We start from the raw sequence: 26,144 nt of genomic DNA on the forward strand, positions 1-26,144 counted from the left end.
GAAAACTATGGCATGAAACTTCAAATTAAAATTATCCTATGTAAAACTGCTGTTCAGAACATTTTCGCAACTTTAATTCAGCTTAAAAATATTTACCAAATTACTACAATTTCTGTCTAAATGAACTTGCCAATATTGTGTCAGAAAGCAAGGGAGAATGTTAGCAGGAGAAACTACTGTGTAAAATGTAAATTCACTTATCTGTCTGTACTAATGATTCACGACACACAGTTGTCTAATTAGTGACCTGAAAATGTTTTGCTACCTAAATTTTAATGGCTCTGAGCCATCAGTCCCTTAGAGCTTAGAACTACTTAAACCTAACCAACCTAAGGACATCACACACATCCATGATCGAGGCAGGATTCGAACCTGCGACCATAGCGGTCGTGTGGTTCCAAACTGAAGCGCCTAGAACCACTAGGCCAAACAGCCGGCAAATTTTAATTGTATAAATCCTGTAATCACATTTTGTAGTAACACATCATGTGCTTTAACTGTCAGATTTATACCTTAATTATAATACCAAATATTTATTATTTAAACAATACTGTGAAATATGCTGATTGTCTTATGCTATTTATACTTTGGTGGTAACACCTCCCAAGTTACTGCAGTTTTAGCCACAGTAAAGGCAGCTAGTTGCACTGGGTGTCGCCAGAAATGTGTTTAATTGGTGGAATAAACAAACACAAATAACTTAGATCAGTGTACAGGTTATGCTTACTGCAAATAGTAAATACCCCAGCCACTTACATCTTTCTATCAAATAAGTATATTATCAAAGTTTCTTACTTTTACATTCACCATTTGAGCTTTTCTCTCCCAGAGATCAATACTGGCATTCTTCCCAGTTTAATGACACATGATTTTAAATTTATTTGCAATGATTACAACGTTTATTATTTTCAGACATTATGAGTGATAGCTGTTTTACACCAAGTAACAATTAACTTGGAATCTTACTATTGGAGGTATTGCTCTTACCAACTTAGCTATCCAGACGTGTCAGGATCTTCCCAACAAAGGCTTAATTCTCAGAGAAATTATCTACCGGTACTGGCATGATTAAAGATATGAAGGCAGGTCATGAGATGTGCTTGAATAACACAGCCAGTGAGAGCATTTCCTGTGAAAGGCAGGGTTCTAGTTTTGAGTCCTGATTCCATTTAACTGCCACAAAGTTCTGAAGTAATTACAGTCCTTGATAATTCATTTTCAGATATCTTTTACACTACACTATACAGTTTTGCTAGAGAAATGCGAATCTTTTCTAACTACATCATTCCACATTTGAAGTATACATTATGATCTTCTGGAATCCACAATATAGTCCCTGCAAATATCAGGTGTACTCTTGTCTATTGGGTTATATTTTGGCTGTTTCTGAATACAGCAGATTAACTATAATCTCGAGTTGCGTTAGCACTTCTATTACAATAACACCAACGGAGGTGCAAGAAAATATAGTCCATGACTAGAGCACTATCTTTACCAGGAATCAGCTGCTGTGTATATTACTCAGCAATGCTGCCACCTTTCCATGTTTGCCCACAGTGTATCTCATTAACAAATATGGTTAGTTATTGGGATAGTAAAAGCATCTATTTTTGTGCAAAACAAGTACTGCAGGGATTATTATGTTTCATCCCTACAGTGCTGTCCCTTCACCTACAATGCAGCAAGGAGCAGGAACATCTTCAGGTTGTAATGACTAGTATGAATATGACCATATGTATCCCAGGAGCCCACTGGATCCTCATGCCACTTGCTTGAAACATTTAATCCATTTAAGAATTCTTTGCCCTCGTAGCATCCATTGCAACCAGGGGCTCTCTCTGCAACTGATGCCCATTCAAAGTAACTGCCACCTGGCACAGTGAATGTTGCCTGTTATCCAAAGGAAATATGCATGAATATGCAGAAATAATACAAAAAGAATGGCAGCTAGGACCATCCTGAATAAAACACTCATGCAAAACTGCCTTCCATAATCTAAAGCATTAGCATTTCCATCCCTGTAGATATACAGAACAATTTTAAGGCAATATTTTATAGAAGAGAGACTTATTCATTCATATGATAAAAGAAATAAAGGGCAGCTGAGCATTATACCCCAGAGACAGAGCTGTTGGAAAAATGTCATCAGTACTCAAGTGTACAACTCAAACTGTCTTCGTAAGAGTCTACAGGATAATATGAGTTAAAAGACATTCCAGTAATTTTTAAAGGATTATTTAGGGATATGGTTCAAATGGCTCTGAGCACTAAGGGACTTAACATCTGAGGTCACCAGTCCTCTAGAACTTAGAACTACTTAAACCTAACTAACCTAAGAACATCACACACATCCATGCCCAAGGCAGGATCCAAACCTGCGACCGTAGCGGTCGCGCGGTTCTGGACTGAAGTGCCTAGAACCGCTCGGCCACACCAGCCGGCATTTAGGGATAAAAGAAGTTCATAATATAGAGGAATATATCTGTAAATATAATGAGGAATATTATTACCTGTATGTACATGCTGTAATCATTTGAATATATTGTATGCATCATGTGTTTTCGTACATCTATTCTGTAGTCACCCGAGTTAAAGTGTACGTAAGTAATTTTAAAATGCATGCATTATTACAATTATTGCCAAACTGATTTTTTTTGTAATACTACAAGTAAACACACTGCATATAATGTCAGACAGATAGATATTTAGTCCTATCTATCTAGTCAATCACATACCCCATGGCTTATGCGGAGAGTCCTTAGCTCAGACCCAGAGGGCATTCCTTGCATTGTTAAGGAGCTATAAATGAGCAGTCGCACAGCAACTCCCCTTCAGTATTGAGGATAATCTGAGGGCTGTACAGAATTCAAGCAGCTCCCTCCAACCTAGTGTTCTTCCATACTGGGCATTTCTACAATAAGTGAGTCAAGACAATAATGCATAATCACAAAGTGCCCAATTCATTAACACCTTCAGCCAAATGGTATGCTCTGTGGTGCCTGCCAAGTTGACCCAACTAAGCACACTAAATCAGTAGAAATTGGCAGTAGGTTGCTGCGCAAACCATTCTCACACTCTAGATGATCTCAGAAGGGCAACCAACAAACAGGACATGTTTGAACAGCAACATTTGTACCATCTTGTCAACAGCATGCCGAGGAATATCTAAGCATGTTATGGTGAGTGAAATGGAGTAACATGGTGTTAACACTTAGTGTGTAACAGATGTAACATTAGGATGCTTGCAGGAAACTAATGTAGTTTGGGCATAATATTACTGCAAACCAGTTGCAATGAATTTCTACAGTATCGTCTGAAAATTGTAGCAATTCTTGTCTTCCAGTTGTTGCCTCTGTTTATCATATTATTTTCACAGATTAAGTTGTTATGAATTATTCTTCATAAAAGCACAAGTCCACTAAACATAGTGTTAGACTGTGTCTCTCTCAATGTTTCAATTAGCATGACTTACTCCACTATGAACGCAAAATTTCACGTTCATCTTTTGGGTTTCTTTCAATGTAAATTGGCTGTGAAAGAAATATAAAAGCAAAAATGATGTGTTTTCTTATCTGTCTCAATACCAGAATTCCTTTCCATTCTTTTTCCCCCCTCCATGACAATTTCTGTTAAATTGAAGTTTCCTCTGTGTATTCACAATTTAACACTAGCAATACCCCTAGGTGTGTATTTAAAGTAGAACACCTAATAAGCCTATAACTGTTTTGAAATTCCAACTACATATTTGTACACACAAATTATAACTTCAAAAACCAGACATTTTAGCCAGTCCACATGTGATGGCAGTTACCTATGACCAGCACAGAAACTGTTAAATGTCACCCAGTAACAGATTTTGATTTTGCAATTTGGTTACTGGTTTGTATTTATTTCATAGTGGAGAAATTTAATTTTGTAAGGCTTATTTTTCATTCCTCACAGCCTCAAAATTAAGCTCTCACTCTGTTGCATATAAAAGTATGCATGTGATGCTTTTCTTAAAAGTTTGTTTTAGTACTTTTCTATGAATTCTTGGAGAATCTCTTGACTAACTTCATAGCACTTGTGGACTACTAAATATAAGATTAATTCTATGATGTAGGGGATTAAGTATGAGAAGTTTCATTTCTAACACACTGTCACAAGCAGAATTGAATGAGTAGTGGAAGTGACAAACTTAAATTCCTCTTCAGTGCCTACAGACTGTTGTCATGACGCAAGAGCTGCACTCCACCAGCACTACTTTGGGAGCCAGCACACTTTACACAGCTGTGGCTGCTATGAGCACCAGTCTCACAGCACAGCCAACAGGGGTCAGAAGCTAAGGACTGTTCAGGACATTCGTTGGCATGCACATCCTAGATGAGTGCATGCGGTTCCATTTTCTTCCACCAAAGCTACAACAACAGCCAATTGAAAACTTGTAGCTCTAAGCTACAGCCCTCAAAGGCAGAATCATCACAGCCTACAACCGAGGATCACTGTTGACATCAGTCAAGACTTCGCAGTTTCAGTAATCACCTCACTGTATGGACCCATGACAGCATTCTAATACGCTGCCCAAAGAGTGGTAATTGGCGACTGTGCCTCACTTCATCCAGGCTGTAGAAATTCTATTTTGTACTTAAAAATCTCAGCAGGGACTTTATTCCCTATTCCAGAGGGACTAATGTCACTGAGTCGTGGAACAAAATTTGCAACTTCTTTTATGAGGAGTGTTCTTTCAGTTAAGTTCAAGTCCTAAAGAAACCTGATGTCTAATTCAGTTCTGCAATTCTTCATTGAACTTAAGCCATGATTCTATTGTTACATAGTTTCTCCATGTTAATGAGACTGTCAGTTGTTGGACTGTAAATAAATGTGTTAAGTGCTACCTGATTTTCCACAGTGATTATGTCTGGGGTACCAGACAGAGCATTGGTGACGAGATGTAAACATTGTGCCTAGACACTGTTTCAGGATGACTTGTCAATATGTCAATGGCAGCTGACCCTGTGAGGTCACATATCCAGTGATCATTCTGCTATGGAATGATGCGGAAGACATTGGTGGAATGACTGGCAGCAATTAATTACACAATCAACTCCAGAAGTTGCAGGACAGCTGGCTCAAATCAGTTCATCAGTGCAAATCATCAGAGTGATGCTGCCTCCTTCCAAAGCTTAGACTGCAAGCTAGAACCCTGGTCATGCTACATTGTAGGCATGGAACAACATTTCCTGTTTCATGACATAACAGGTTATATGCAGAAATGCACATTCTTACTGACAAATGCAAGCCCTGCAATTTACCAGCTTTTACAGGAACTACACTCAGAGGCAGAACCGAAAAACCCTTCCCTATATTTTCCTCAAGTCTAATTTGAGCGAGTATTTTGACTCCCAGGTTCATGTCACAGCTATCTGTCACAAGTTCTTCAACAGTAATAAACATACTCAGAATAACATTGCAAATCGTTTGCAGGGATTGAACCAGGTATGCAGATTCCAATGCTCCAAGCCACAATGCAAACAATCCTATTCCTCCAAACTAGTTTGGGATGTGGTGTTTGTGCATTCACCTGACTAAGTCTCGAGACATGACCTGCTGGAGCTAAAAGCATGTAACATGCCATTCTCACATAGGGAGAAGCTACACAATGAGTTACAAGTCCAGGACCAAGACGTACTAACCACAGTTATGAACAGTACATGGGCAATGCCAATTTTGATAGTGGAATAACCAAATGGAGTACTTTGTATTTGTGGGGATTTAAGAGGATAGTAAATTCAAAACCAGTACTGGCCTCGTGTCTGATTCCCAAGTTAGAACAAAACAGGAACTGTCTCACTATGGGTGCCCTACTTTCTAAGGTTGGTGTTACAGATGCAAATTTACGATTATCCTTGGATGCAGACACTAACTCAGTACTAGTCATCAACACTCAATTAGGTCTGTATCAGTGTAATGACCTACCATTTGGAACAGCTAGTGTGCCAGCTACATTCCAAAGATACCTGGAGAACTTAATCAAGAACTGAATTATGTGAATGACATTCTCATTGCAGATACAGATGTCACAGACCTCACAAAGAATCTAACAACTTTTTTTTAGTGATTTCACAATTTAATCTCCATTATCACATAGACAAGTGTGAAATTTGTGTGTGACAAATTGAGTTACTTCAGTGCTTTAAGAAGCTGCCCAACCCCTCAGTATGTGACAATTTTAAAATGGCCAGTATCCAAGAACAGGTCCCAGCTTCAGTCAGTATTGAGTCAAATGAACTATAACTGTTTATTCCATGGGTGGCAGCACACTCTGAACCCCTTCATCAGTTGCTTTGCAAAAATGGTCCCTCTTCATAGTCATATGCTTTTGACAAGGCATTCCAGGACTTTAAACAGACAATACTGGAACCATCCTGCCTCACAGCATATAATCCCATACATTGTCTCCTACTTGCAGCTGATGCATGTGACTATGGTGTGGGTGTAGTTATGTCCCTCTTAAATAATGGGGTAGAACAGCCCACCACATTCACACCAAAGTCATTAAATTTGGCTCATTGCAAGTACAGCCAAACTGAAAAGAAAGCACTCACCATAAATTGTGGAATAAAGTTCCATGACTATGTGTATGGGTGGGGATTCTCCCTCCTAACAAGAAATAAACCGCTGGTATCCTTACTAAAAACTTCAGCAACCATACCCATCAAAATGGCAGCACCCTTACAAAAGTGGGCCCTATTCCTCTCTACTTATACATATGATATCCAGTTCTGATCTACAACATAGCACACAAACATTTATTTGTTATCTCAGCTGCCTGTAAGTCAGGACCCTCACTTTCATGCTGACTAATGCATGTTACCAGACAGATGCAGCCACCAATGTAGCACTGGACAGTCTCCCACTGGATGCACACCTCATCCAATATCACACAGCTTGAGACCTGGTGCTGCAAATCTCATCAGGTACATCAACAGAGGCTGGCTAACAGATAAGAAGACACCTAGATCTACAAGCATTCTGGGTGTGCCACTATGAGCTGTCCATTAGACAAGGCATCATCTCTTTGCAGGGAAATAATGGTTGAACCCAGGTCCTCATTCTCACTGCCCTTTGGCAACAAGCTCCAACTCTACTCCAGCAAGGACACTCATGAAGCGACTCAAGACATTACATCTACTGGTGAGATATGGACAAATATTGTGGCTGTCACAAAGTGTACAACTTGTGAAAGTAAGCAAGCTGCTCCACCCCAAGACTATTTGCCTTTGCCAATGACCTCTACTCCATGGCCCTGCATCCACCTTGATTTTGCAGGCTCTCTCCTATGCTGGAAATAGGGGAGCAGGGGGGGCTCTGTTCATAACACTAATGATCTCCACATCATCTGCATATACAGTCTAAGCACTGATAAAGACTTTTACCCTATAGGGGCTGCCTAAGTTCATTGTCATGGACAACATTCCACAATTCACTTCAACCCGGTCCCACACCTTTTGGAAAGTATAATGGCATTTCTTTGGACCACATTGTCCATTTTCACCTGGTTTCTAATAGGTTACAGGAAAGATTGTCCATACTTTTAACACACAACTGGTAAAGCTGAGAAAGAATCGTCCCCTAGAGGGGCAATAACCATGTTCTAAGCCTCATATCTTACAAGGGAACCTCCCCATCGCACCCCCCTCAGATTTAGTTATAAGTTGGCACAGTGGATAGGCCTTGAAAAACTGAACACAGATCAATTGAGAAAACAGGAAGAAGTTATGTGGAACTGTGAAAAATTAAGCAAAGTATGCAAACTGAGTAGTTCATGGCAAGATAGGTAACATCAAGGACAATGGGACCACAGGAGTGTCGTGGTAACGTGAGCAGCTGCGGAACGAAAGGTCCTTGGTTCAAATCTTCCATCGAGTGAAAATTTTAATTTTTTATTTTCAGTTTATGTAACAAACTCTTATGTTTTCATCACTTTTTTTGGGAGTGATTATCACATCCACAAGAAAACCTAAATCGGGCAAGGTAGAAGAATCTTTTTACCCATTCGCCAAGTGTACAAGTTAGGTGGGTCGACAACATATTCCTGTCATGTGACGCACATGCCGTGACCAGTGTCATATAGAATATATCAGATATGTTTTCCTGTGGAGGAATCGGTTGACCTATGACCTTGCGACCAAATGTTTTCGGTTCCAATTGGAGAGGCACGTCCTTTCGTCTACTAATCGCACGGTTTTGCGATGCAGTCGCAAAACACAGACACTAGACTTATTACAGTGAACAGAGACGTCAATGAACGGACAGATAATAACTATGCAAAAATAAAGAAAGTAAAATTTTCACTTGTGGGAAGACTTGAACCAAGGACCTCTCGTTCAGCAGTTGCTCACGCTACCACGGGACCACGGCGCTCCTGAGGTCACGTTCTCCTTAATGTTGCCTATATGGCCCATGGACTACTCAGTTTGTATATTTTGCTTATTTTTTCACAGTTCCATGCAACTTCTTCCTGTTTTCTCAATTGATCTGTGTTCAGTTTATCAAGGCCTAACCACTGTGCCAAGTTATAACTAAATCTGAGGGGGGTGCGATGGGGAGGTTCCCTTGTTAGTACACCCAAAGACAAGACTTTCCCAGCAGAAGAAGTCCGTGGACACTCAGTGCTACAAGCTTTCAATCTTTCAAAACCAGGTATAGGAAACACACCTTGAATGCAACAAGCATCCCAGATTCTCAAAGACCCCATATGAACCCCAAATATTCCATGAAGCCACCCCTGCTTGTTGCTAGCAAATATCACCCAATTTCTAGGCCTAGCAATGGTGGAAGTGGAACTCATACATGGCACGTGGTGCCAAAAACATGTAAGGGAGGATCTGAAATTTTTTCTCCTCTGTTCTTGCATCTGGAATGTTGAAATTTTATGACAATACAATTCAAAAAGTTTGTGCTACAGATGGTACTTTGTTTGCATGAGAAGTTTTAGTGAGAGAAGCCTGAATTGTGGAAAACACATGGTGTGCATGTTACTGTCATAAATGTGTGAAGAGTAATGAAGTGTAGTTTGATATTTGTGGACCAAAGGGCATAAACTGAGTGAAGTTCAAAGGGACATGTGTGACATGTATGAGAATGACTGTAGAGACTGTAGCAATACCTCCAGGTGTTATGCATTCTTCCAAGAGGGCTGTGTGAACCTTAATGATTCTCCACGCTCCAGGTGGTTGGTAACAGCTGCAACCAGACAAAATGTCAAAACCATTGAGTGAACCTTATTGCAGCAGCTCAGCATTTCCTACAATGCGACAATATTTTTGATGACACCTCAAAATATTGTCAAGTCAGTGCCTGCTGGCTTCCTAAGAACCTGAAAGACAGCTGAAAGGGCCAGCAAATGATGACAAGCTTGGACCATTTAACACATTATGCCACAGTCAGACAACTTTCTGAAAAGAATCATATTTGGTGATAAATCATGGGCATACCACTACACACCCAAAACCAATCAGGCCTTTATGGAGTGGAAACATGCTGGTTCCCAGTGCCAAAAAAATTTAAAGTGACTCAGTCTGCTAGGAAAGTGCTTGTGACAGTGTTCTGGGGTATGCATGGTGTGTTACTGGTGGACTTTGCTGAACACAGGACCTCTCTGAATGCTACAGCTTACATTAAAACATTGGTTAAGTTGTGTTGTGCCCTTCATGACAAACACCACAACATTAATGTTGCTGCTTGTGTTCCTCAGAAAAATCACCAAATATGGGTGGTAGTTGCTCCAGCATCTGCCATACAGTGTGGACCATGCAGAATTGGACTTTCATCTGTTTGGTCCCACGAAGAAATTCCTGGTCAGCCAACAGTGTGTGATAGATGCAGATCATCAGTCTACAATTGGTTGTACACCAAACAAACATATTTCTATGAACAGGGCACACATACTGGTACCACAATAGAAGAAATGTGTTGAGAAGACTTAAGACTATGTAGAAAGGTAAGTTGGTTGGTTTAAAAGAGGGGAACAGAGCAGAGTGGGGATGGGGGGAAGGGACCAAACTCCGGGGCCATCGGTCTCTTGTTCCTGATAAAATAATTACACAAGGGAAAGAAGAAAAGAAAGGAGATATACCCCACAATAACAGGAAAAGGGAAGAACCAGAAGAATGACGGACAGACAACCAACACTACCATGGACAAAACAAGAAAACCACAGAGATAAGCAAGAAACAGGTAGAAGGGGTACAAGAGAGCAAATGACTGTGGCTGGCTGACCACAAAAATAAAAAGGAAAAGCCAGCCACTCTGACATTAAAACATCTACCCTAAAAGCATTAGAGTGGAGAACACAAAGGGACAAAGGACTTGCATGAAAACTTGTACAGAATGATAAAATCCACCGTCAGTATAAAATGTAAAACTAAATTAGTCGATGAGGCATTGTCAGCTAAAAGTAATGGCAACGAGTCCGGTAAATGAGGAGTCCATCACAGGGCAACCAAAGGAGGACAGCTCACCAAGGTAGGGCCCACTGTCAGCCAGGCACCTTATCAACACTGAGGTGGGTCATCACAGCGCAGGCGATAGCCATGTGTCACCCAAGCATGGCCAATGTGGAGCCAGCAGAGAACCAGAGACCCTGCGAGATGCCTGCATGGAGGACTGCTACACATTCTTAGTCTCCTTAATGGCACACAGTCTGTTGTGCATGCTGAAATTATGCCATTTCATCTCCCAAAGCTGCAAAACATTGCAGCGTAGTACTGAAGATAGGTCAGATACAGAGAAGCCTATCTCCATAAGCGGTTTCCGCATAGCCTGTTTGGCCAGCCTGTCGGCAAGTTCATTGCCTGGGATTCTGGCATGACCTGGGGTCCAGAAAAACTCCATTGAACGACTGAATCATTCCAGGGCATACATTGACTCCTGGATGGTTGCTACCACAAGATGACAAGGGTAGCACTGGTCGATAGCTTGTAGGCTGCTCAAGGAGTCCATACGCAGAAGAAACGACTCCCCAGGGCATTAACAGATGTTCTCAAGAGCACAATACAGCTACCAGCTCAGCAGTAAAAACACTGCAGTCATCAGGCAAGGAATGCTGTTCAATAAGTCCTCCATGGACACACACAAAGCATATGTGAGCATCAGCCATTGAGCCACCTATGTAAACCAATTCATGGCCTCGGTACATGTCAAGAATCGAGGGGAAGTTGCCCAGAGAGCTGTGGGGTTAACTGAATCCTTTGGGCCATGTGAAAGGTTCAGGCTTAGCCACAGCCTAGGTGTACACAATGGAGGTGTACGTAAATGGACCTGAAGTATAGGTGGTAAAGGCAAGGACTCCAGTTCGGAAAGAAGGGATCGGACACAAACTGCTATTGGAAGCCATGACGTGGGCCGTCAATGCAGGAGATGAACCTCCATGGGTGGGAAAAGGAGACTGAATCGGATGCACAGGATAACTACAAAAGTGTGCAATGTAACTGGCCAGCAGTTGTGCACGCCTAACCTGCAATGGAGGGACTCTGGCCTCCACAAGGACACTGGTCACTGGACTCATCCTAAAAGCTCGTGCTGCTAAGTGAATGCCACAGTGGTGCACTGGAATGAGTAAACGCAATGCTGAGGGTGCTGCTCGACCATAAACCAGACACCCATGTCAAGGCGGGATTGAACAAGGGCTCTGTACAGCTACAGCAGCGTAGAGCGATTTGCACCCCAGTTGGTGTTGCTCAGGCAGTGGAGTGCATTGAGGTGCTGCCAGAACTTCCTCTTAAGCTAATGAAGGTGAGGAAGCCAAGTCAATTAGGCACTGAAAACCATTCCTAAGTATTGATATGTCTCCACTACAGTGAGTGGATCATCATTAAGGTAAAGTTCTGGTTCTGGATGAATGGTACAACACTAACAGAAGCGCATAACACATGACTTTGCAGCCAAAAACTGGAAACCGTGGGCTAGAGCCCATGACTCCACCTTGTGGATGGCTCCCTGTAGGTGCCACTTAGCAACACCGGCACTAGTGGAGCAGTACAAAATGCAGAAGTCGTCTGCATACAGAGGAGGTGAGAGACGGCCCAACAGCTGCCGCTAGACCATTAATGGCCACTAAAAATAGAGAGAGACTCAATACAGAGCCCTGCAGGACCCCATTCTCCTAGATATGGGGGGGGGGGGGGGGACGACGACTATGGAAGGCACCAAATTGGACAAACAACATACGAAGCAACAAGAAATTTTGGGGAAAAATCGGGAGCAACCTTAACAGCTATGAGCACTTGCTCAGTAGAGGACATGTGTTTCACATTAGCGATGAACGAATGGTCATAGCTCCTCAGGTATGCAATTTAGAGCCCACATTTACTGGACATTTTTTCTCATTTTTGTCCATACTACCACCACTGAAAGTTACCAACCCTACACTCTTCGCAACACAAGAGCCAGTACATGTATTCAACTGTCAGAGGTATCAGAATGGTTATCGTTAATAACTTTCAACTCTTTCGTTTCCGGTACAGGGATCCTTTCTTCAAATTAATACATTTATCGTTCTTCATCATCCTAGAAAGTCTAACAATCACGAAATCACCCCGTGTATATGTACTTTTTACAGACGCCCACACCTATAACTCTGACACTCTGTAGTCTCACTGGATGACATTTCTGGACATGGGTTCCTTTTCAAAATATGATGTACTCACTCCCCTCTACAAGTCCTAGAAGTCCGTAACAGGAATTTCTGAGCACCCTGTATTTCATGTTAGTTTGCACATAAAACTTACTTTGTGAAACTACATTTCCCATTACTTTCTATATTATACACATCCCACCATGAATGATAAAGATGCAGAATCATTTAAATATAATGGTAGAGAGAGGCTGCTATGGTCACATGTATTTGCATGGTATGCTAAGAAATAGACACTGATAATAGTTCTTTAAAATTTTTAATTTGAGGAATTCACTGAACTCTGTTGGCATCTGTAAATGAAGTTCTCAATAACCAGAAAAATGTATGCTATTAACTCAGTGTCACACTGTAGTTAGATCAAATAGAGCTGTGACAGGTCTTCAATATTGTGAAATATTTTGTATAGAAAGTAGATCATGCATTATTCATACAAGTTACTTTGCTTTTCCAAAATTTTATGAATTATTTAAGCAGGCTTCACACTGAACCTTTGTCTCTCTCTTCCTATATGTGAAGTTGGTATTAAGCGACCATGTAAGGTGACCGACTGGGTTAAGGTATTTTCCTCCCCAGATACATTTGAATTTATATATCTTAATTTTATAGCCACAAATGTGTTTATGTCACTTTTTTAATTAGTATGGTAAGCCCATAAACTGGATGGTTTGGACACTAACTTAGGTTTCTCTAGTGATGACTGGAAAAAATACTACCAGCCTATTTGGCAGTAATGTCACTAGGTTAGAAAATTCAAAGCCAACATGATTAAAAATGTTCTAAGCACAGTGTTTGCAATCCCAGATATCTGCAGTCACTGTACAGTTATTAGCCCACCATATTTCCCAAGGTGCTTCAGAATTGTGCCTATATTCTGTATGGGGTTTATGTCAAGTGTTTCTCCACTGTACATACAGCACGTACAGTTAGGTGTCAAACTTTTATTAAATTTTTATGATTAAGATTACTTCTGACAAACTTATCAATAACGTTCCATGTACACCAGGTTGTTTTTTACTCCAAAAGATGAAAACTGACTAATCAACATAAAGCATGCCCTATCAATATCAGTTGCCAAGAAACTGACACCAGATTGGGTACAGGAGTTTAATGTACTAAACTGCAAGGTCATCAGTCCCTTCATTCAATATGTATCAAACCAAGAATAATCCTCAGGGGAAGGATATAAAATGCAAATGCTGGAAAGCCTGACTGTAACCACACTACAATAAGAAAGAGAGAAAAATCATAGAGAAGTAGGAGGGGAATGAGGGGGGGATAAGGCAGGCCAGCTGCTCTGTCCAGAATGCAGTTGGGTGTCCTTGGAACATGGTATGTGGTGGGAGATGCAGCATATCTCCAGCATTACCTCACTATCCATTATCCCAAGAAAATGACCAGTACAGACAGGATTATACAATTTTAGGAAAGACAAAAATATTAAAAATGGTAACCATAAAATATGTAAGGAGAATAAGAAGGTGGGAAGGGGCCAGGCTGTAGAGCAAGGTCCACTGCAGGTTCCATGCGCCATAGCAGGTGAGGGGTGTCTTCCAACTCTTCGGGCAACCTATGAGGCTAAAGTGCCCCACCTCACAGAGAACAGGTGAAATGTAAAATGAGGTAAGTCACTTTGGCATTGTCCACCAGCACCAGAGGTAGCATGTCAGGAAGGTTAACATATCACTGAAAAGCAGACAAATTAGTGCAGTCTAATAGGATAGGGGCTACCATCAGGCAGACACTACATCAACAGTAATGTAGGTCCTCACAGAGAATGTGGCCATGGGTCAGCCAAGTGTGGCAAATGCATAGCTGACAGAAGGCAGTGGATTCCTTATGAGAGGTATCGATGGAAGAGTGCCACATGGTTGTCATCTCCTCATTGCAATCAATTTGTTTGGGCAGTTCAGGACGGACCATTGTGAGTTCCAGATCTCAAACAATTGATGGCACAGAGTCGACTGAGTGTCTAGTTCTGGGAACCCATCCCCAAAATTGGCATCCAGCTAGCCAACTATGCCAAGTGGTCAGCACATTCATTCCCTAAGAATCCAACATGTCTGGGGACCAAACAGAGAGAACTGGCCATCCAGCTTGAATGCAGTCAGAAAGAAGATTCTGGATAATTGTGACCAATGCATGATGAGCGTAGCACAGATCTATAGCCTGAAGGCTGCTTAGGGAGACATTTCAGATCAGAAGCATCTCACCAGTGCAAGAACAAGCCTGGCTAAGGGCTCATTTGATTGTCACCAGTTCAGACGTGAAGACACTGCATCCATTTGGTAGGGAGCATAGTTCACTGAACTTTGCATATGCATAGGTAAAATCGATTAGTCCATCTTTTGAGCTGGCAGGGCATACCACTTTCAAACCTGAAAACGAATCAAGGACAGCCAGAAACATGTGGCGAAATACCATGGGGTCAAATGAACCTTTAGGTCCAAAGGATAAATCAAGACATGTCTGAGGTAGGAGTACACGCCATGGGGGTGGTTGACTCCAGTTCTGGATCTCTTGTGGGAGGTGGATTCGCTTCTAGGAAAATTGGCACATTTGCCTGGATTCTTAGGGGAGCAGCAAATGTGTGTGGCACCTAATCCATAGTGGAGGGATTCCAACCTCCATGAGTAGGCTGTTCATAGGGCTAGTGCAAGAGGCTTCTGTTGCAAGTTTTACCTCATAGTGAGGTATGGCAAACAATGACTGTAACATTGAGGGTGATAAGCCATATGCCAGAAACAGAACATGTGGGAACTACTTGCATGGAGGCCACCAGAATTTCCTTCACCTTGGAAGACTTCTTTTTGTCTTTTCTTCTTAGGGGGTTTGGATGACAGGGAGGGCTTTCCTGAATTAGTTTCAGGGACTAAGTAAGATCATCAAGAAGCCCTACAACCTGCAGCCTGTCGCTCCTTCAGCCACTGGCCGGTATCTGGTTGCAGGCTGGCAAGCAGATACCTTGGAGGAGTAGTGTCCCAAGAGTGCTTCCTGGCATGAGAAGACAAACAAAGGTGACATGTCTCTGGCTGTGGGTGAGGATCAGCATTCCTTGTGGGTAAGGAGTCATAGATCCCAAAGTGGGTGTGGTGGAAGCAGCAAGAGGAGAACCCCCAACTATCAGAGGGCAGGTATGGTCAAGCAGCCCTGGGGCTCCTGTAGGATACATAATGGAGATGAGTGCAGTCACCAAAGAAGGTGGCGTCATAGCTGTAGCATACAACATTGTCCTGCAAGATGTAGATGCTCAAACTACTTCCTGGCCTTGGTATTCAGTCTGTTGAGTTTTATTTTTTTCCTGTTCTCTCTCTCTCTCTCTCTCTCTCTCTCTCTCTCTCTCTCTCTCTCTCTCTCTCTGGAAGACTGTGCACTCTTGTGAGCAGAGAGAATTGTGCTCTCCATAGCTTATGCAGATATGGACGGACGGACGGACGGGAGCACAAGTAATGTTCACACGCAACAGTCGTCCACAATCCCTGCAGACTGGGTTGGTTCCATAGAGTAAAGACATGTGCTCAAATTTCATACATTTGAAGCACTGCATGGGGGGGGGGGGGAGACAGTTTCACATCATATTCGTACACCATCACCCTGGCGACAAATCACCCTAAAAAGCCACTGTGTAGGCTCTGTAGTAATCTTTTGTCCTTTGGTAGTGTACATCCCATTGCTCCACATTGGCACATAGCTCATCAGACTGCAAGAGGCTGTCACAATGGAAAATGCCTTGAACCATGTTTGGACTATAATTGGGAGTGACAGTCACCAGAATGTTAACCAGTTTGTCACAAGCAAGCAATGCCCATAACTGGGTAGGGGACGCAGTTTTAATAAAAAATTTTAGCCACTCTTCATTTTGGAGATGGCTGCAACTTCATCAAACTTCTACTTGTAGCCTCTACAAAGAATAAAGACTATGTGGCCAAGAAAGAATCCCCCTCTCTGTCCTTGTACAAACTAGGTATTTGGGGGGAGAATATTTATCTGCTTGTTGCTTAGCCTTATGTTCCTCCCACAGCATATCCAGGAAAGGAAACACTTTGGAATCTTGTCTCTCTGCATTGAACAAGTTCTTTCTCTCTGAAGAGACAGCTGGGGTTGTACAAAAACCAGTGGGAGAAAGCCCCATCCCTTCATATGCACAAGCCATCCAAATACTCCTAAGGGGATTTTCCCCATGGGCACCACCCAGCCTCAGCAATGAATACAAGGTGTGTTCCATAAGTAATGAGACCAAATTCATAAAAATCATTTATTGAATATATTCGTACGAATCAAAAATTTTCAAAATGGCACCCTCTTGTGTCAATACACTTCTGGAGGCAGTGTTTCCCAGCCTGGAAGGCATCCTGGAATGCTTTTTCTGGAATGCCTTTTAGAGTTGATGTAACATGCACCTGGGTGCTTTCAATCGTGTCCCAATGTTTTCCTTTCTTGACTCCTTTTAACCGAGGAAACAAAAAAGTCAGCAGGAGCCAGGTCAGAACAGTAGGGAGGCTGGGGAACCAATGGGGTCTTGGTCCTGGCCAGGAAGTCGTTGACAATGGCACTGTGACTCAACACGTTGTCGTGGTGAACTTTCCATGTGTCCTTGATGTTGCTTCGGCAGTGCGAGACCCTCCTTTTCAGTCTTTTGAGAACTTCCAAGTAGAAAGCTGAGTTCACTGTAGTCTCGGTAGGTACGAATTCATGGTGGACAATGCCTCTGATGTCAAAGAAGACAATGAGCATGGTTTTCATCCTGGACTTGCTCATATGTGCCTTTTGGGATGGGGCGATGATGGGGTGTGCCACTCTGAACTCTGCCTTTTGTCTCAAGGTCATACTCAAAAATCCATGACTCATCACCACTGATAACTGAGATTAAAAAATGAGGATCATTTTCACACATTTCCAACATTTCTCGGCACCGAAGCACTCTCATGTGCTTGTGTTCGTCGATCAACACTTCTGGGACGAGTTTGGTACACACCTTTCTCATGTTCAAATCTTCGGTCAAAATGTGGAAAACTGTTGTTTTTGACAGGTTTAGAGTTTGTGCTATCAATTGAAGGCTCAGCCATCTGCCATAGTTCAAACAATCGTGCACACGCATCACATTTTTGTCGACTCATGCGGTTGATGGCCGTCCACTGTGAGGTTCATCTGTGATTATCTCTCAGCCCTCCATGAACAACTTTTGCCATCAGAAAACTTGTGATTTGGACAAGCAATCAGTCCTGAAGGCATGCTGAAGTAATAGAAACGTTTCGGTGGCAGACTTCCCAAGTTTAATGCAAAATTTGATGGCGTACCATTGCTCTACAGAATGATTCGTTGTGCCGTGTTACATAAACTCAAAATGCGGTTGACGGAAACACACATACTGACTCTCCAGCAGCTCACAGCCAAATGAGACAGAGCGTTCTGAAGCTAATACCCCCTCCACTAAGCCCAGCCGATTACAAGACACTGGTGTACCGTTGCATCAGAAACAAATTGGTCGCATTACTTATGGAATGCACTCTGTACCTGCCCAGTAACCCATTGCTCAGAGTCCCTGTGTCCCAGTCATGATTGGTACACACTCCTTGCTATACAGGGGGAGCTTTCAAGCTCAGGCACCATTACAGTGAACCCTGCATGGTCAGAGGGCTACCTCCATGCTGATACTTTATGACCCCCCTCCTGAAACGGGATGGTTACTTCTGTGCTAGGTTTTGGGCAGTCTCAGTGTCTCTGCCATGTTGGTTTTCGTGTTCTCTTTCCTTCATTTTTACACTTAACATTTTTTGTGAGGGATACTGAAGCTGCAGTGTTCATGTTTAGCATGCTAGTGTAAAGGGGGATGCAAAACCAGGTAAGTGGTGAAGTCCATGCAATTCACATGTTTAAGTATACAAGTCAGCTGCCAGCATTTCCTTTGTCTTTGAGTAAAATTGTGTCACAAATTCATTCTGAAATCTTAGGAACAATAACTTGACCAAGTTTAAATGTGTTTATGACGATTTTATCAAAACTTGTGCAGGTGTTTTGATGTAATGTGTAGTATTAAATCATCAGTTGTATACATAACCTGTGTTTCCCAGGAAGATATTGTGTAGTATTATGTCATTAGCCTAAACTTGACAGTGTATGAGATAACTGTGTTTGTGAAAAAATTCAATGGAAAATCCCACTCTCTTCCAGAAAATGAAAATATCCACTCCTATAACACCAAGCAAAAGGAAACCTTCATTTAGAGCCCACCAACACCACCCTGTTGTAAAAACCGTAGAGGGAGACCAAGAGATGAATACACTTAGCAGATTCAGAACGATGTAGGCTGCAGTAGGCACTGGGAGATGAGGCTTGCACAGTATAGAGTAGCATGGAGAGCTGCATCAAACCAGTCTCAGGACTGAAGACGACGACGACGACGACGACGACGACGACGACGACGACGACGACGACGACGACGACGACGACGACGACGACACCCTGAATAAAAAAGGAACCCTGTATTATGGGAAATATTATAAATAACTTCCCCCACAAATTAAATCAATAAATGACCTGGCAAATTTCAAGTCAACTACTAAGGCAAATTTGACTCATCATTGCTTCTATAGTCTCCACGAGTTCCTTCAGGAAGCTCACTAATGATTTGTGTCTGTCTTAGTGATGTATCATATAAATGTTACTAGACCTTTAATGATTTACCATGTAAATGTTGCTGTAATACAAATATTAATCTGTCAGTACAGTACAGTACACACTTTCTGCTTTAAAATATCTACACACTATTTTTGTTCAATATTTGCTCTGTATATTGTAACTCAGTGATAATTTAATGTACAAATAATGAAATTAATGCAAATTTAACATATTTTGTTATACACTGACTTGTCCTACATCAGAATATACTATGTGTACTATATGATTACCAGGACTTTATTCTACTTTTCATAAACATAGCTATAGTATCCTTGTTCACAACAAACAGTCCCCAAATTTCATTATGTACTTTGATGAAAAGGATACTTTTGAGAAGTTTCAGACATTGCAAATATTTTGTAATTAATGAGTTCTTACATAATGCAACTCATAAACTGGTGTTTGGGACAGAGTTACTGTGAAGTCTGTATTGTCTGCATTTGTCACGACAGACAAGAACTTAGATCCATTAAGACAGAAATCAAGCAGCATGTCAGATTATTTGGGCAAGACTCAGTACAAAGGGTAGGCATAAACTTATAATAGGGTCCTTCTATCAACCACCTGACTCAGTTCAGGATGTAACCAAAAACTTTAAAGAAAATCTCAGTTCTGTAGTATGTATGTTCCCAATCACTGGTGGAGAGTTAACCATCTAATAATCAACTGGGAAACTTACAGTTTTGTTAGTGGTGGGAGTGATACGACATCCTGTCAAACATTGCTAACACCTTCTCTGGAAACTGCTTAGAGCAGGTAGTTTAGAATATCACCCATGATGGAAATAAATTAGATCTAATGGCAATAAGCAGACCTGACCTCTGAGGTAGACACTTAAAACCAGTATCTGTGACTGAGGCAGTTTTAGCAACAATGGATACAAAAGTACAAAGGCTAATTAAAACAGTCTTTCAGTCTGTTCAGAAAATTAGACAGAGAAGCAGTAGTGTTATATCCCCATGAGAGACTGAAAATTTAGCCAGGACAGGAGCATGTAGAGGAACTATGGTTGGTTGGTTGATTTACCATACAGCATAAATTGTACAATTGATGATGGACAGGTCAAAGAAAAGTTGAAGTAATACATAGATATAGCAAATAGTAGCAAGGTTCAAGTTTAAAAGAATAGTTTACCAAGAACTGGATAGGTAGGTATCCAACAGAACTGTTCAAAATATGAGATCCTCCATGGTATACAGTCACTGTAGAGAACTTTCTAAAGAAAGAAAGACTACTGCATAACAGGTGTAAAACAAATCATATGGCTGTAGATAGACATGCTGAATGCAACAAGAGAACTATGTATGAAGCCCTCAATGACCACAGCAGAATATTGTCAAAAGATCCTTCACAAGACCATAAGATCTTCTGGTCATATGTAAAGGACATTATTGGCACTATGGCACTAGAGTTAGTGTCCACTCGCCAATGTAAGTCAGGAAATGAAATTGAGAGTAGCAAAGCAAAAGCAGAAATGCTTAACTCTGTTTTCAAATATTCCTTTACAAAGGAAAACCCAGGAGTATTGTCCCAGTTTAATCCTTGTGCTGCGGAAAAGGTGAGTGAAATAGGTATTAGTATCATTGGCATCTTAAATCATTAAAACTGGACAAAGACCCAGTGTCCAATGGAGACCCATCAGATTCTATACCCAAATCATAGATGAGAGAGCCTCTGTCACCTATAATCTTGGATTCCTCAAACAAAAGATCACTTCGAGTAGCTGGAAGGAAACAAAGGTCACACCCATCTATAGTACAAGTAGCAAAAGTTATCCAAAATTGCTATCCAATATCCTTGACAAAGATCATAGATCAAGTGAAACCCAACTTGCACTTTTCTCAGATGACATCCTGAAAGTCATGGCTTGAAGCAGTCAGGTAGTGACAGATGTAGAAGTACCTTCTGGTGCCCCTTGCTTTTCATGATGAATATTAATGATCTTTCAGACAATCTTAATAGTAACCTCAGGATTTCTGCAAATGATGCAGTTATCTGCAACAAAGTACAGCCTGAACAAATCTGTTCAGATATTCAGTCAGACCTTGATAACATTTCAAAGTGTTGCAATGACTGGCAACTTGCTGTAAATGTTCAAAAATGAAACATTTTCCACTCCACAAAACAAAAAATCAAAAACCATAGCATCCTATGAATATAACAATATTGAGTCACAGCTGGAATCCATGAACTCTGAAAATCCTTAGTAGGGACATGAAGTGGAACAATCATGTAGCCTCAGTTGTGGGTAAATCAGGAAGCAGACATCAGTTTATTGATAGAAAACTAGGGAAATGCAGTCAGGCTGCAAAGGAGACCACTTACAAACCACTTGAATGGTCCACTCCTGAATATTGCTGTAGTGTGTGGGACTAGTACTAAATAGGACTGGCAGAGGGTATGTAACATATACAGGGAAGGGCAGATAAATTGTCAAAGGTTTGTCTGATCCATGGAAGAGTGTCAATGATATATTGAAACAATGGCCTGACAGACTAAGATATGTGGACACTATGCTGATGGAATCTACCAACAAAGTTTCAAGACCCAGCTTTAAATGATAGCTATAGTAATATGCTACAACCCCCTGTATACTGCTCCCATAGGGATCTTGAGGATATGGTTAGATTAGTTATATCATGCACAGAAGCATTTAAACAATCATCTTTCCCACACACTATATGTGAATGGAATGTGAAAAGCCCTAATAACTGGTGCAGTGGAAGATACCCTCTGTCATGCACTTGACTGATTCGCAGAGTGTAGATGTTAATCAACAAACTTCTGTAATCAAACACACACAACCTACCTTTTCGTATTTGCTGCAATACTAACACTTACCGTCAATGGTGGAATGATAGCAGGAAGCCACAGCCAAGTGTCATCTGCATTTGCTGGAGAGATTGTACTATTACTGGAAGGGATCTTCCTGCAAATTGGTGTAGTTGGAGTAGTAGTAGTGACCACACTACCAGAAGTAGCAGCAGTGGAGGCTGTTTTGGTGAGAACAGCCGGTGAATTGCATTCATAGCTGATTGGAGACAAGGTTCTTGAGGACCATGCTGAGTCCACAGGGCTAATGGAGTCCAAGCTGTTGAGAAGTGGAGGAGATCCAGAAAAAGTTAGTTCTGGGCAAGTACTCCCTGGTGTGTACACTGGTGATATAGATTTCACTGACTTCACACCATCATCAGTTTCATTGTCTTGCTTTGGAATTTCAATACACAATGCTCTTCCCAATTTCTCCAGATCTGACTTGGCTGTATGTGACACAATTGAATGTGGTTCATCATGTAATACACAGCCACCATTGCTTATAATGACAGATATTCCATCACTGGAATATGTCATGAAACTACAATCATTGTCCGAGTATGCAGGGCTAGTTGGCTCTGGGATGTCCCTTTCTCCACTGAGTTCTAATACAGATGATGCTCTTAAGTCTAATTCCTCGGGCTGCGTTCTTGTTTGCACTGGAAATTTGACAGTTTGAGCATAGCTTTCCCTGGAATGTTCCAATCTTTTCGTGCTTTTATCAGCCAGTAGTTCAGGTACAGTATGTCCAATATTGTCTTTGCCACACCTGTTGCTACTATTTGTCGGTTGTGGAACATTTATTTTCAGCTTCTCTTTTCTTGCTGTAGGCAGTGTGCTGCCGCTTTCAAGTTGTTTGGTTGGCAATATTAACTCAGCATGTCTGGATGATTTTGTTCCCTCAGCAGCCTTTTTCCCAACATTATGTGAAGTAGCCACCTTGTGGCTCTTTCTGGGGGAGTCATTCTTTTGATTAAACTTACCATCAGGCATAAAATCACTGAGTATTTTTTTTTCCATACGAGACTTCTGATGTGGGGCAGACAATGAACTCTTCTGAGACACTGTGTGTGGAGTCCTACTGTGCAGTTGTGTTGGCGTGGAAGTACCCTGCAACAGAAAATAAATATCCCATGGGTACTTACTGTGGCAAAATGAGTTTTGCATAAAACTGAATATTATCTGCATTTAGTATTTTCATCACACCTATAGAAGCTTCCGGCAACTGTTTAAATTTTGCTATTCATTCTCCTTATTGACAAAAAGCCAATTATGTTTGAAGTAGTAAAAACATTTTGGGTGTAAATAAAACAACAACAATTTTATGCCTTTCAGAAGACTTGTCTAGTAGGCAATTATTAATGTGTATTTTAATTATATCTATATTTGTTCACAGACATTCTACATCAAATAAAAATTGCTTTGTTCTCAAAGTTTATGTCTGTAAGCTATAAGTTTGATGACATATGGGCTACATTTGGATAACAGATGGAAGAGAAGGAGAGGGGGGAGGGGGGGAGAGGGACGGGGGGTTTAAAAATAGTGAAAGGAGACCTACACATGAATACTGTGAATACAGCTGGTTTTAATGGATCTAAGTTACAGCAGTTCTTCAGGGACGAAAATACTTGCACATGAGAGCCTACTGCGGAGAGCTGTAACAGACTCCAGACTGGTGCTACGAGATGAGCTACTACAAAAAATTTCAAGAACTAGTTAGGACACTTCAACATTTTCCATTTTTTTAGATGTGAAGTAGCAGTTATACCTTATCAAATGTAAATAATAGCATTCACCTATATTAACAGTACTTCAAACATTGCAGCAAATCATTTTAGGGGAGAATGCTCTCATCAGGTTGTCAATACTGGACACTCATGGTCAAAATACTACTAATTCTTAACAACACATTTGTTATATTCATAAACAAAAACATACTGGAATGAGTCAATCTGATGAGGGCACAGTCTCTTTAAACATGTAACATGTCAAGTACTGTTAAACTTTGTTGGAGGCTATCAAATTCAAACCAACTGGTTATGACTTATCACAACACCAGTGAAACACTGCTCTAGAACACACAAGTATACCACTCACCTTAGCCACAGCAGTGCACACTTTCTTCCACCATTGGTTCTCTTTGAACTGCAGCTCAACTACTGGTAACAATAAGCATTGTCTGGAATCAACACTGTGCCATCTGTTGAGTTTGGGGCCAGAATGAGGATGCAAGGCATGTGGTCCCGTTAAAGAACTTGATATAATAAGTTAATGAAAGAGAACTGATGTAATACTGTGTGGTTTGTGCACACATTTCATAAAATAAGTAACTTACCCCAGGTTTTTCTGTCACCTTAATCATCATCTCAATTTGTGTATTAATTGCTTTAGCCCTTAAATGGAATTAGTAATAGTTTTCATTTAAAAGACATGGAAATTAAAGAGATTCAGCAAGCTTATTTTGAAGTTTTTTGTTCACTGTTCGGTAGAACATGGCACCAGAGACAACCTAGCCCCACTGCAAATGATGTTCTCAAGTTTGGGATGAGTTGGCTGGTGTATGTAAGCAGCTGAAAATCACCCTGGAAACTCGAGTGATTGGAAACAGCTGCAAATGATTGTATTGAGAGGGTTCCTGGGAGTTGTGCACCAAAGATACCAAATGTATCTAAAGTACTCTTCAGTGTACCTCGTCTCCTCTGCAGGAAGTATGAGGTCTGTCACTACTCATCCTCTTGACTGGATGCTGTGTCACTGTTACATGTATAGTCTCTGTACAGGGGAGACAGAGACCAGGAAGAACAGAGTGTTATACTGATCCCCCTACCAACAAGTTAAAAGGTGCTGTCTTCCAATGAAACTGAAATTAAACCAGTGAGACTCACTTCACTTGTTGGGAAATCTGCTGTGTCCTGTATCAGGAGGTAGCAATGCTACTCATTGGTAGTTCAAACACATGGTAAATATTACATTGATTAGGGAAATGGCAGCAAGGAATGTATGCCTGGAGGCATCATTGAAACTGTTGAAGGGTACAGGATGCAACCAACTGCAGACTAGTGCACACTGGTTGAAGCTATGCCTGCGATCTCAGTTTCAAAGTCATACTTTTATTAAGTGACAGGCAGAGTAGACAACACTAGCCTAATATGAAATTTACTGGTAGATTAAAACTGTGTACCAGACCTGGACTTTAATCTGGGACCTTTGGTTTTCATAGGCAAATGTTCTACCAAATGAGCTATCCAAACAATTCACTCTGACAGGTTTACTTCCTTCAGCACTTGATTTCCTCTTTTAATCTGTCAATAAGTTTCAAATCAGAGCACACACTGCTGCAGCATGAAACATTCATTCTGAAAACACTAGCCTAGCCTATAGATTTTGAACAAAGCTGACACTTTGCAGTATTGTCCTCAGAACTGATCATTGGCCTCTGGTTATGGGCTGAGTGGGAGACTTGACCCAGAGTCTTTACAGGTTCTGTGACAAGCTAGGCTGTGACTTCCTGGAATTGTACCACAGGTTAGTGTCTCCCTAAATGGATACATATGTGCACCACACCTTGGGGGGTAGCAAACCACATGGCTTACTGTGTGGGGGCACACATGGATTATTTAGAGGATGCAGCTCCCCGTTCACTCTAGATAACAATAGCTGTAAGAGATTTGCACGTGCCTGTATAATATCCAAAGAAATACCCCCCGACAGTGGGTGTAGTAAAATATTAGTGATTACCAAAGCATTCGCAACAAAGTACCAGAATTTGAAGCATTTCTAAGAAGCTGTGGTGCTCTCATAATACCAGGCACAGAAATCTGGTTAAAACCTAAAATGGACAACTGTGAGATTTCTGAGGAGAAATTTAAATTCACATCAAAAGAGTGGGCCAATGCTAAGTGGAACTGGAATATTTGTTGTGGACAAGAAACTCAAACCCACAAACATAAAAATTTGTTGCAACAAACTGTCCACT

General features: G+C 41.3%; 1 protein-coding gene across 1 annotated transcript in view; it reads right to left on the reverse strand.

Moving 5' to 3' along the window:
- LOC124776808 overlaps positions 1–26,144 on the reverse strand; it is a 77,746-nt gene that overhangs the window by 12,652 nt on the left and 38,950 nt on the right. Inside the window, exon 2 of the mRNA XM_047251957.1 lies at positions 22,196–23,278. Coding sequence (XP_047107913.1) covers positions 22,196–23,278 — 1,083 coding nt within the window. The remainder of the gene's footprint in view (positions 1–22,195; positions 23,279–26,144) is intronic.

Source organism: Schistocerca piceifrons, chromosome 2 (genome assembly GCF_021461385.2).
Source record: "Schistocerca piceifrons isolate TAMUIC-IGC-003096 chromosome 2, iqSchPice1.1, whole genome shotgun sequence".
Lineage (NCBI taxonomy): Eukaryota > Metazoa > Arthropoda > Insecta > Orthoptera > Acrididae > Schistocerca > Schistocerca piceifrons.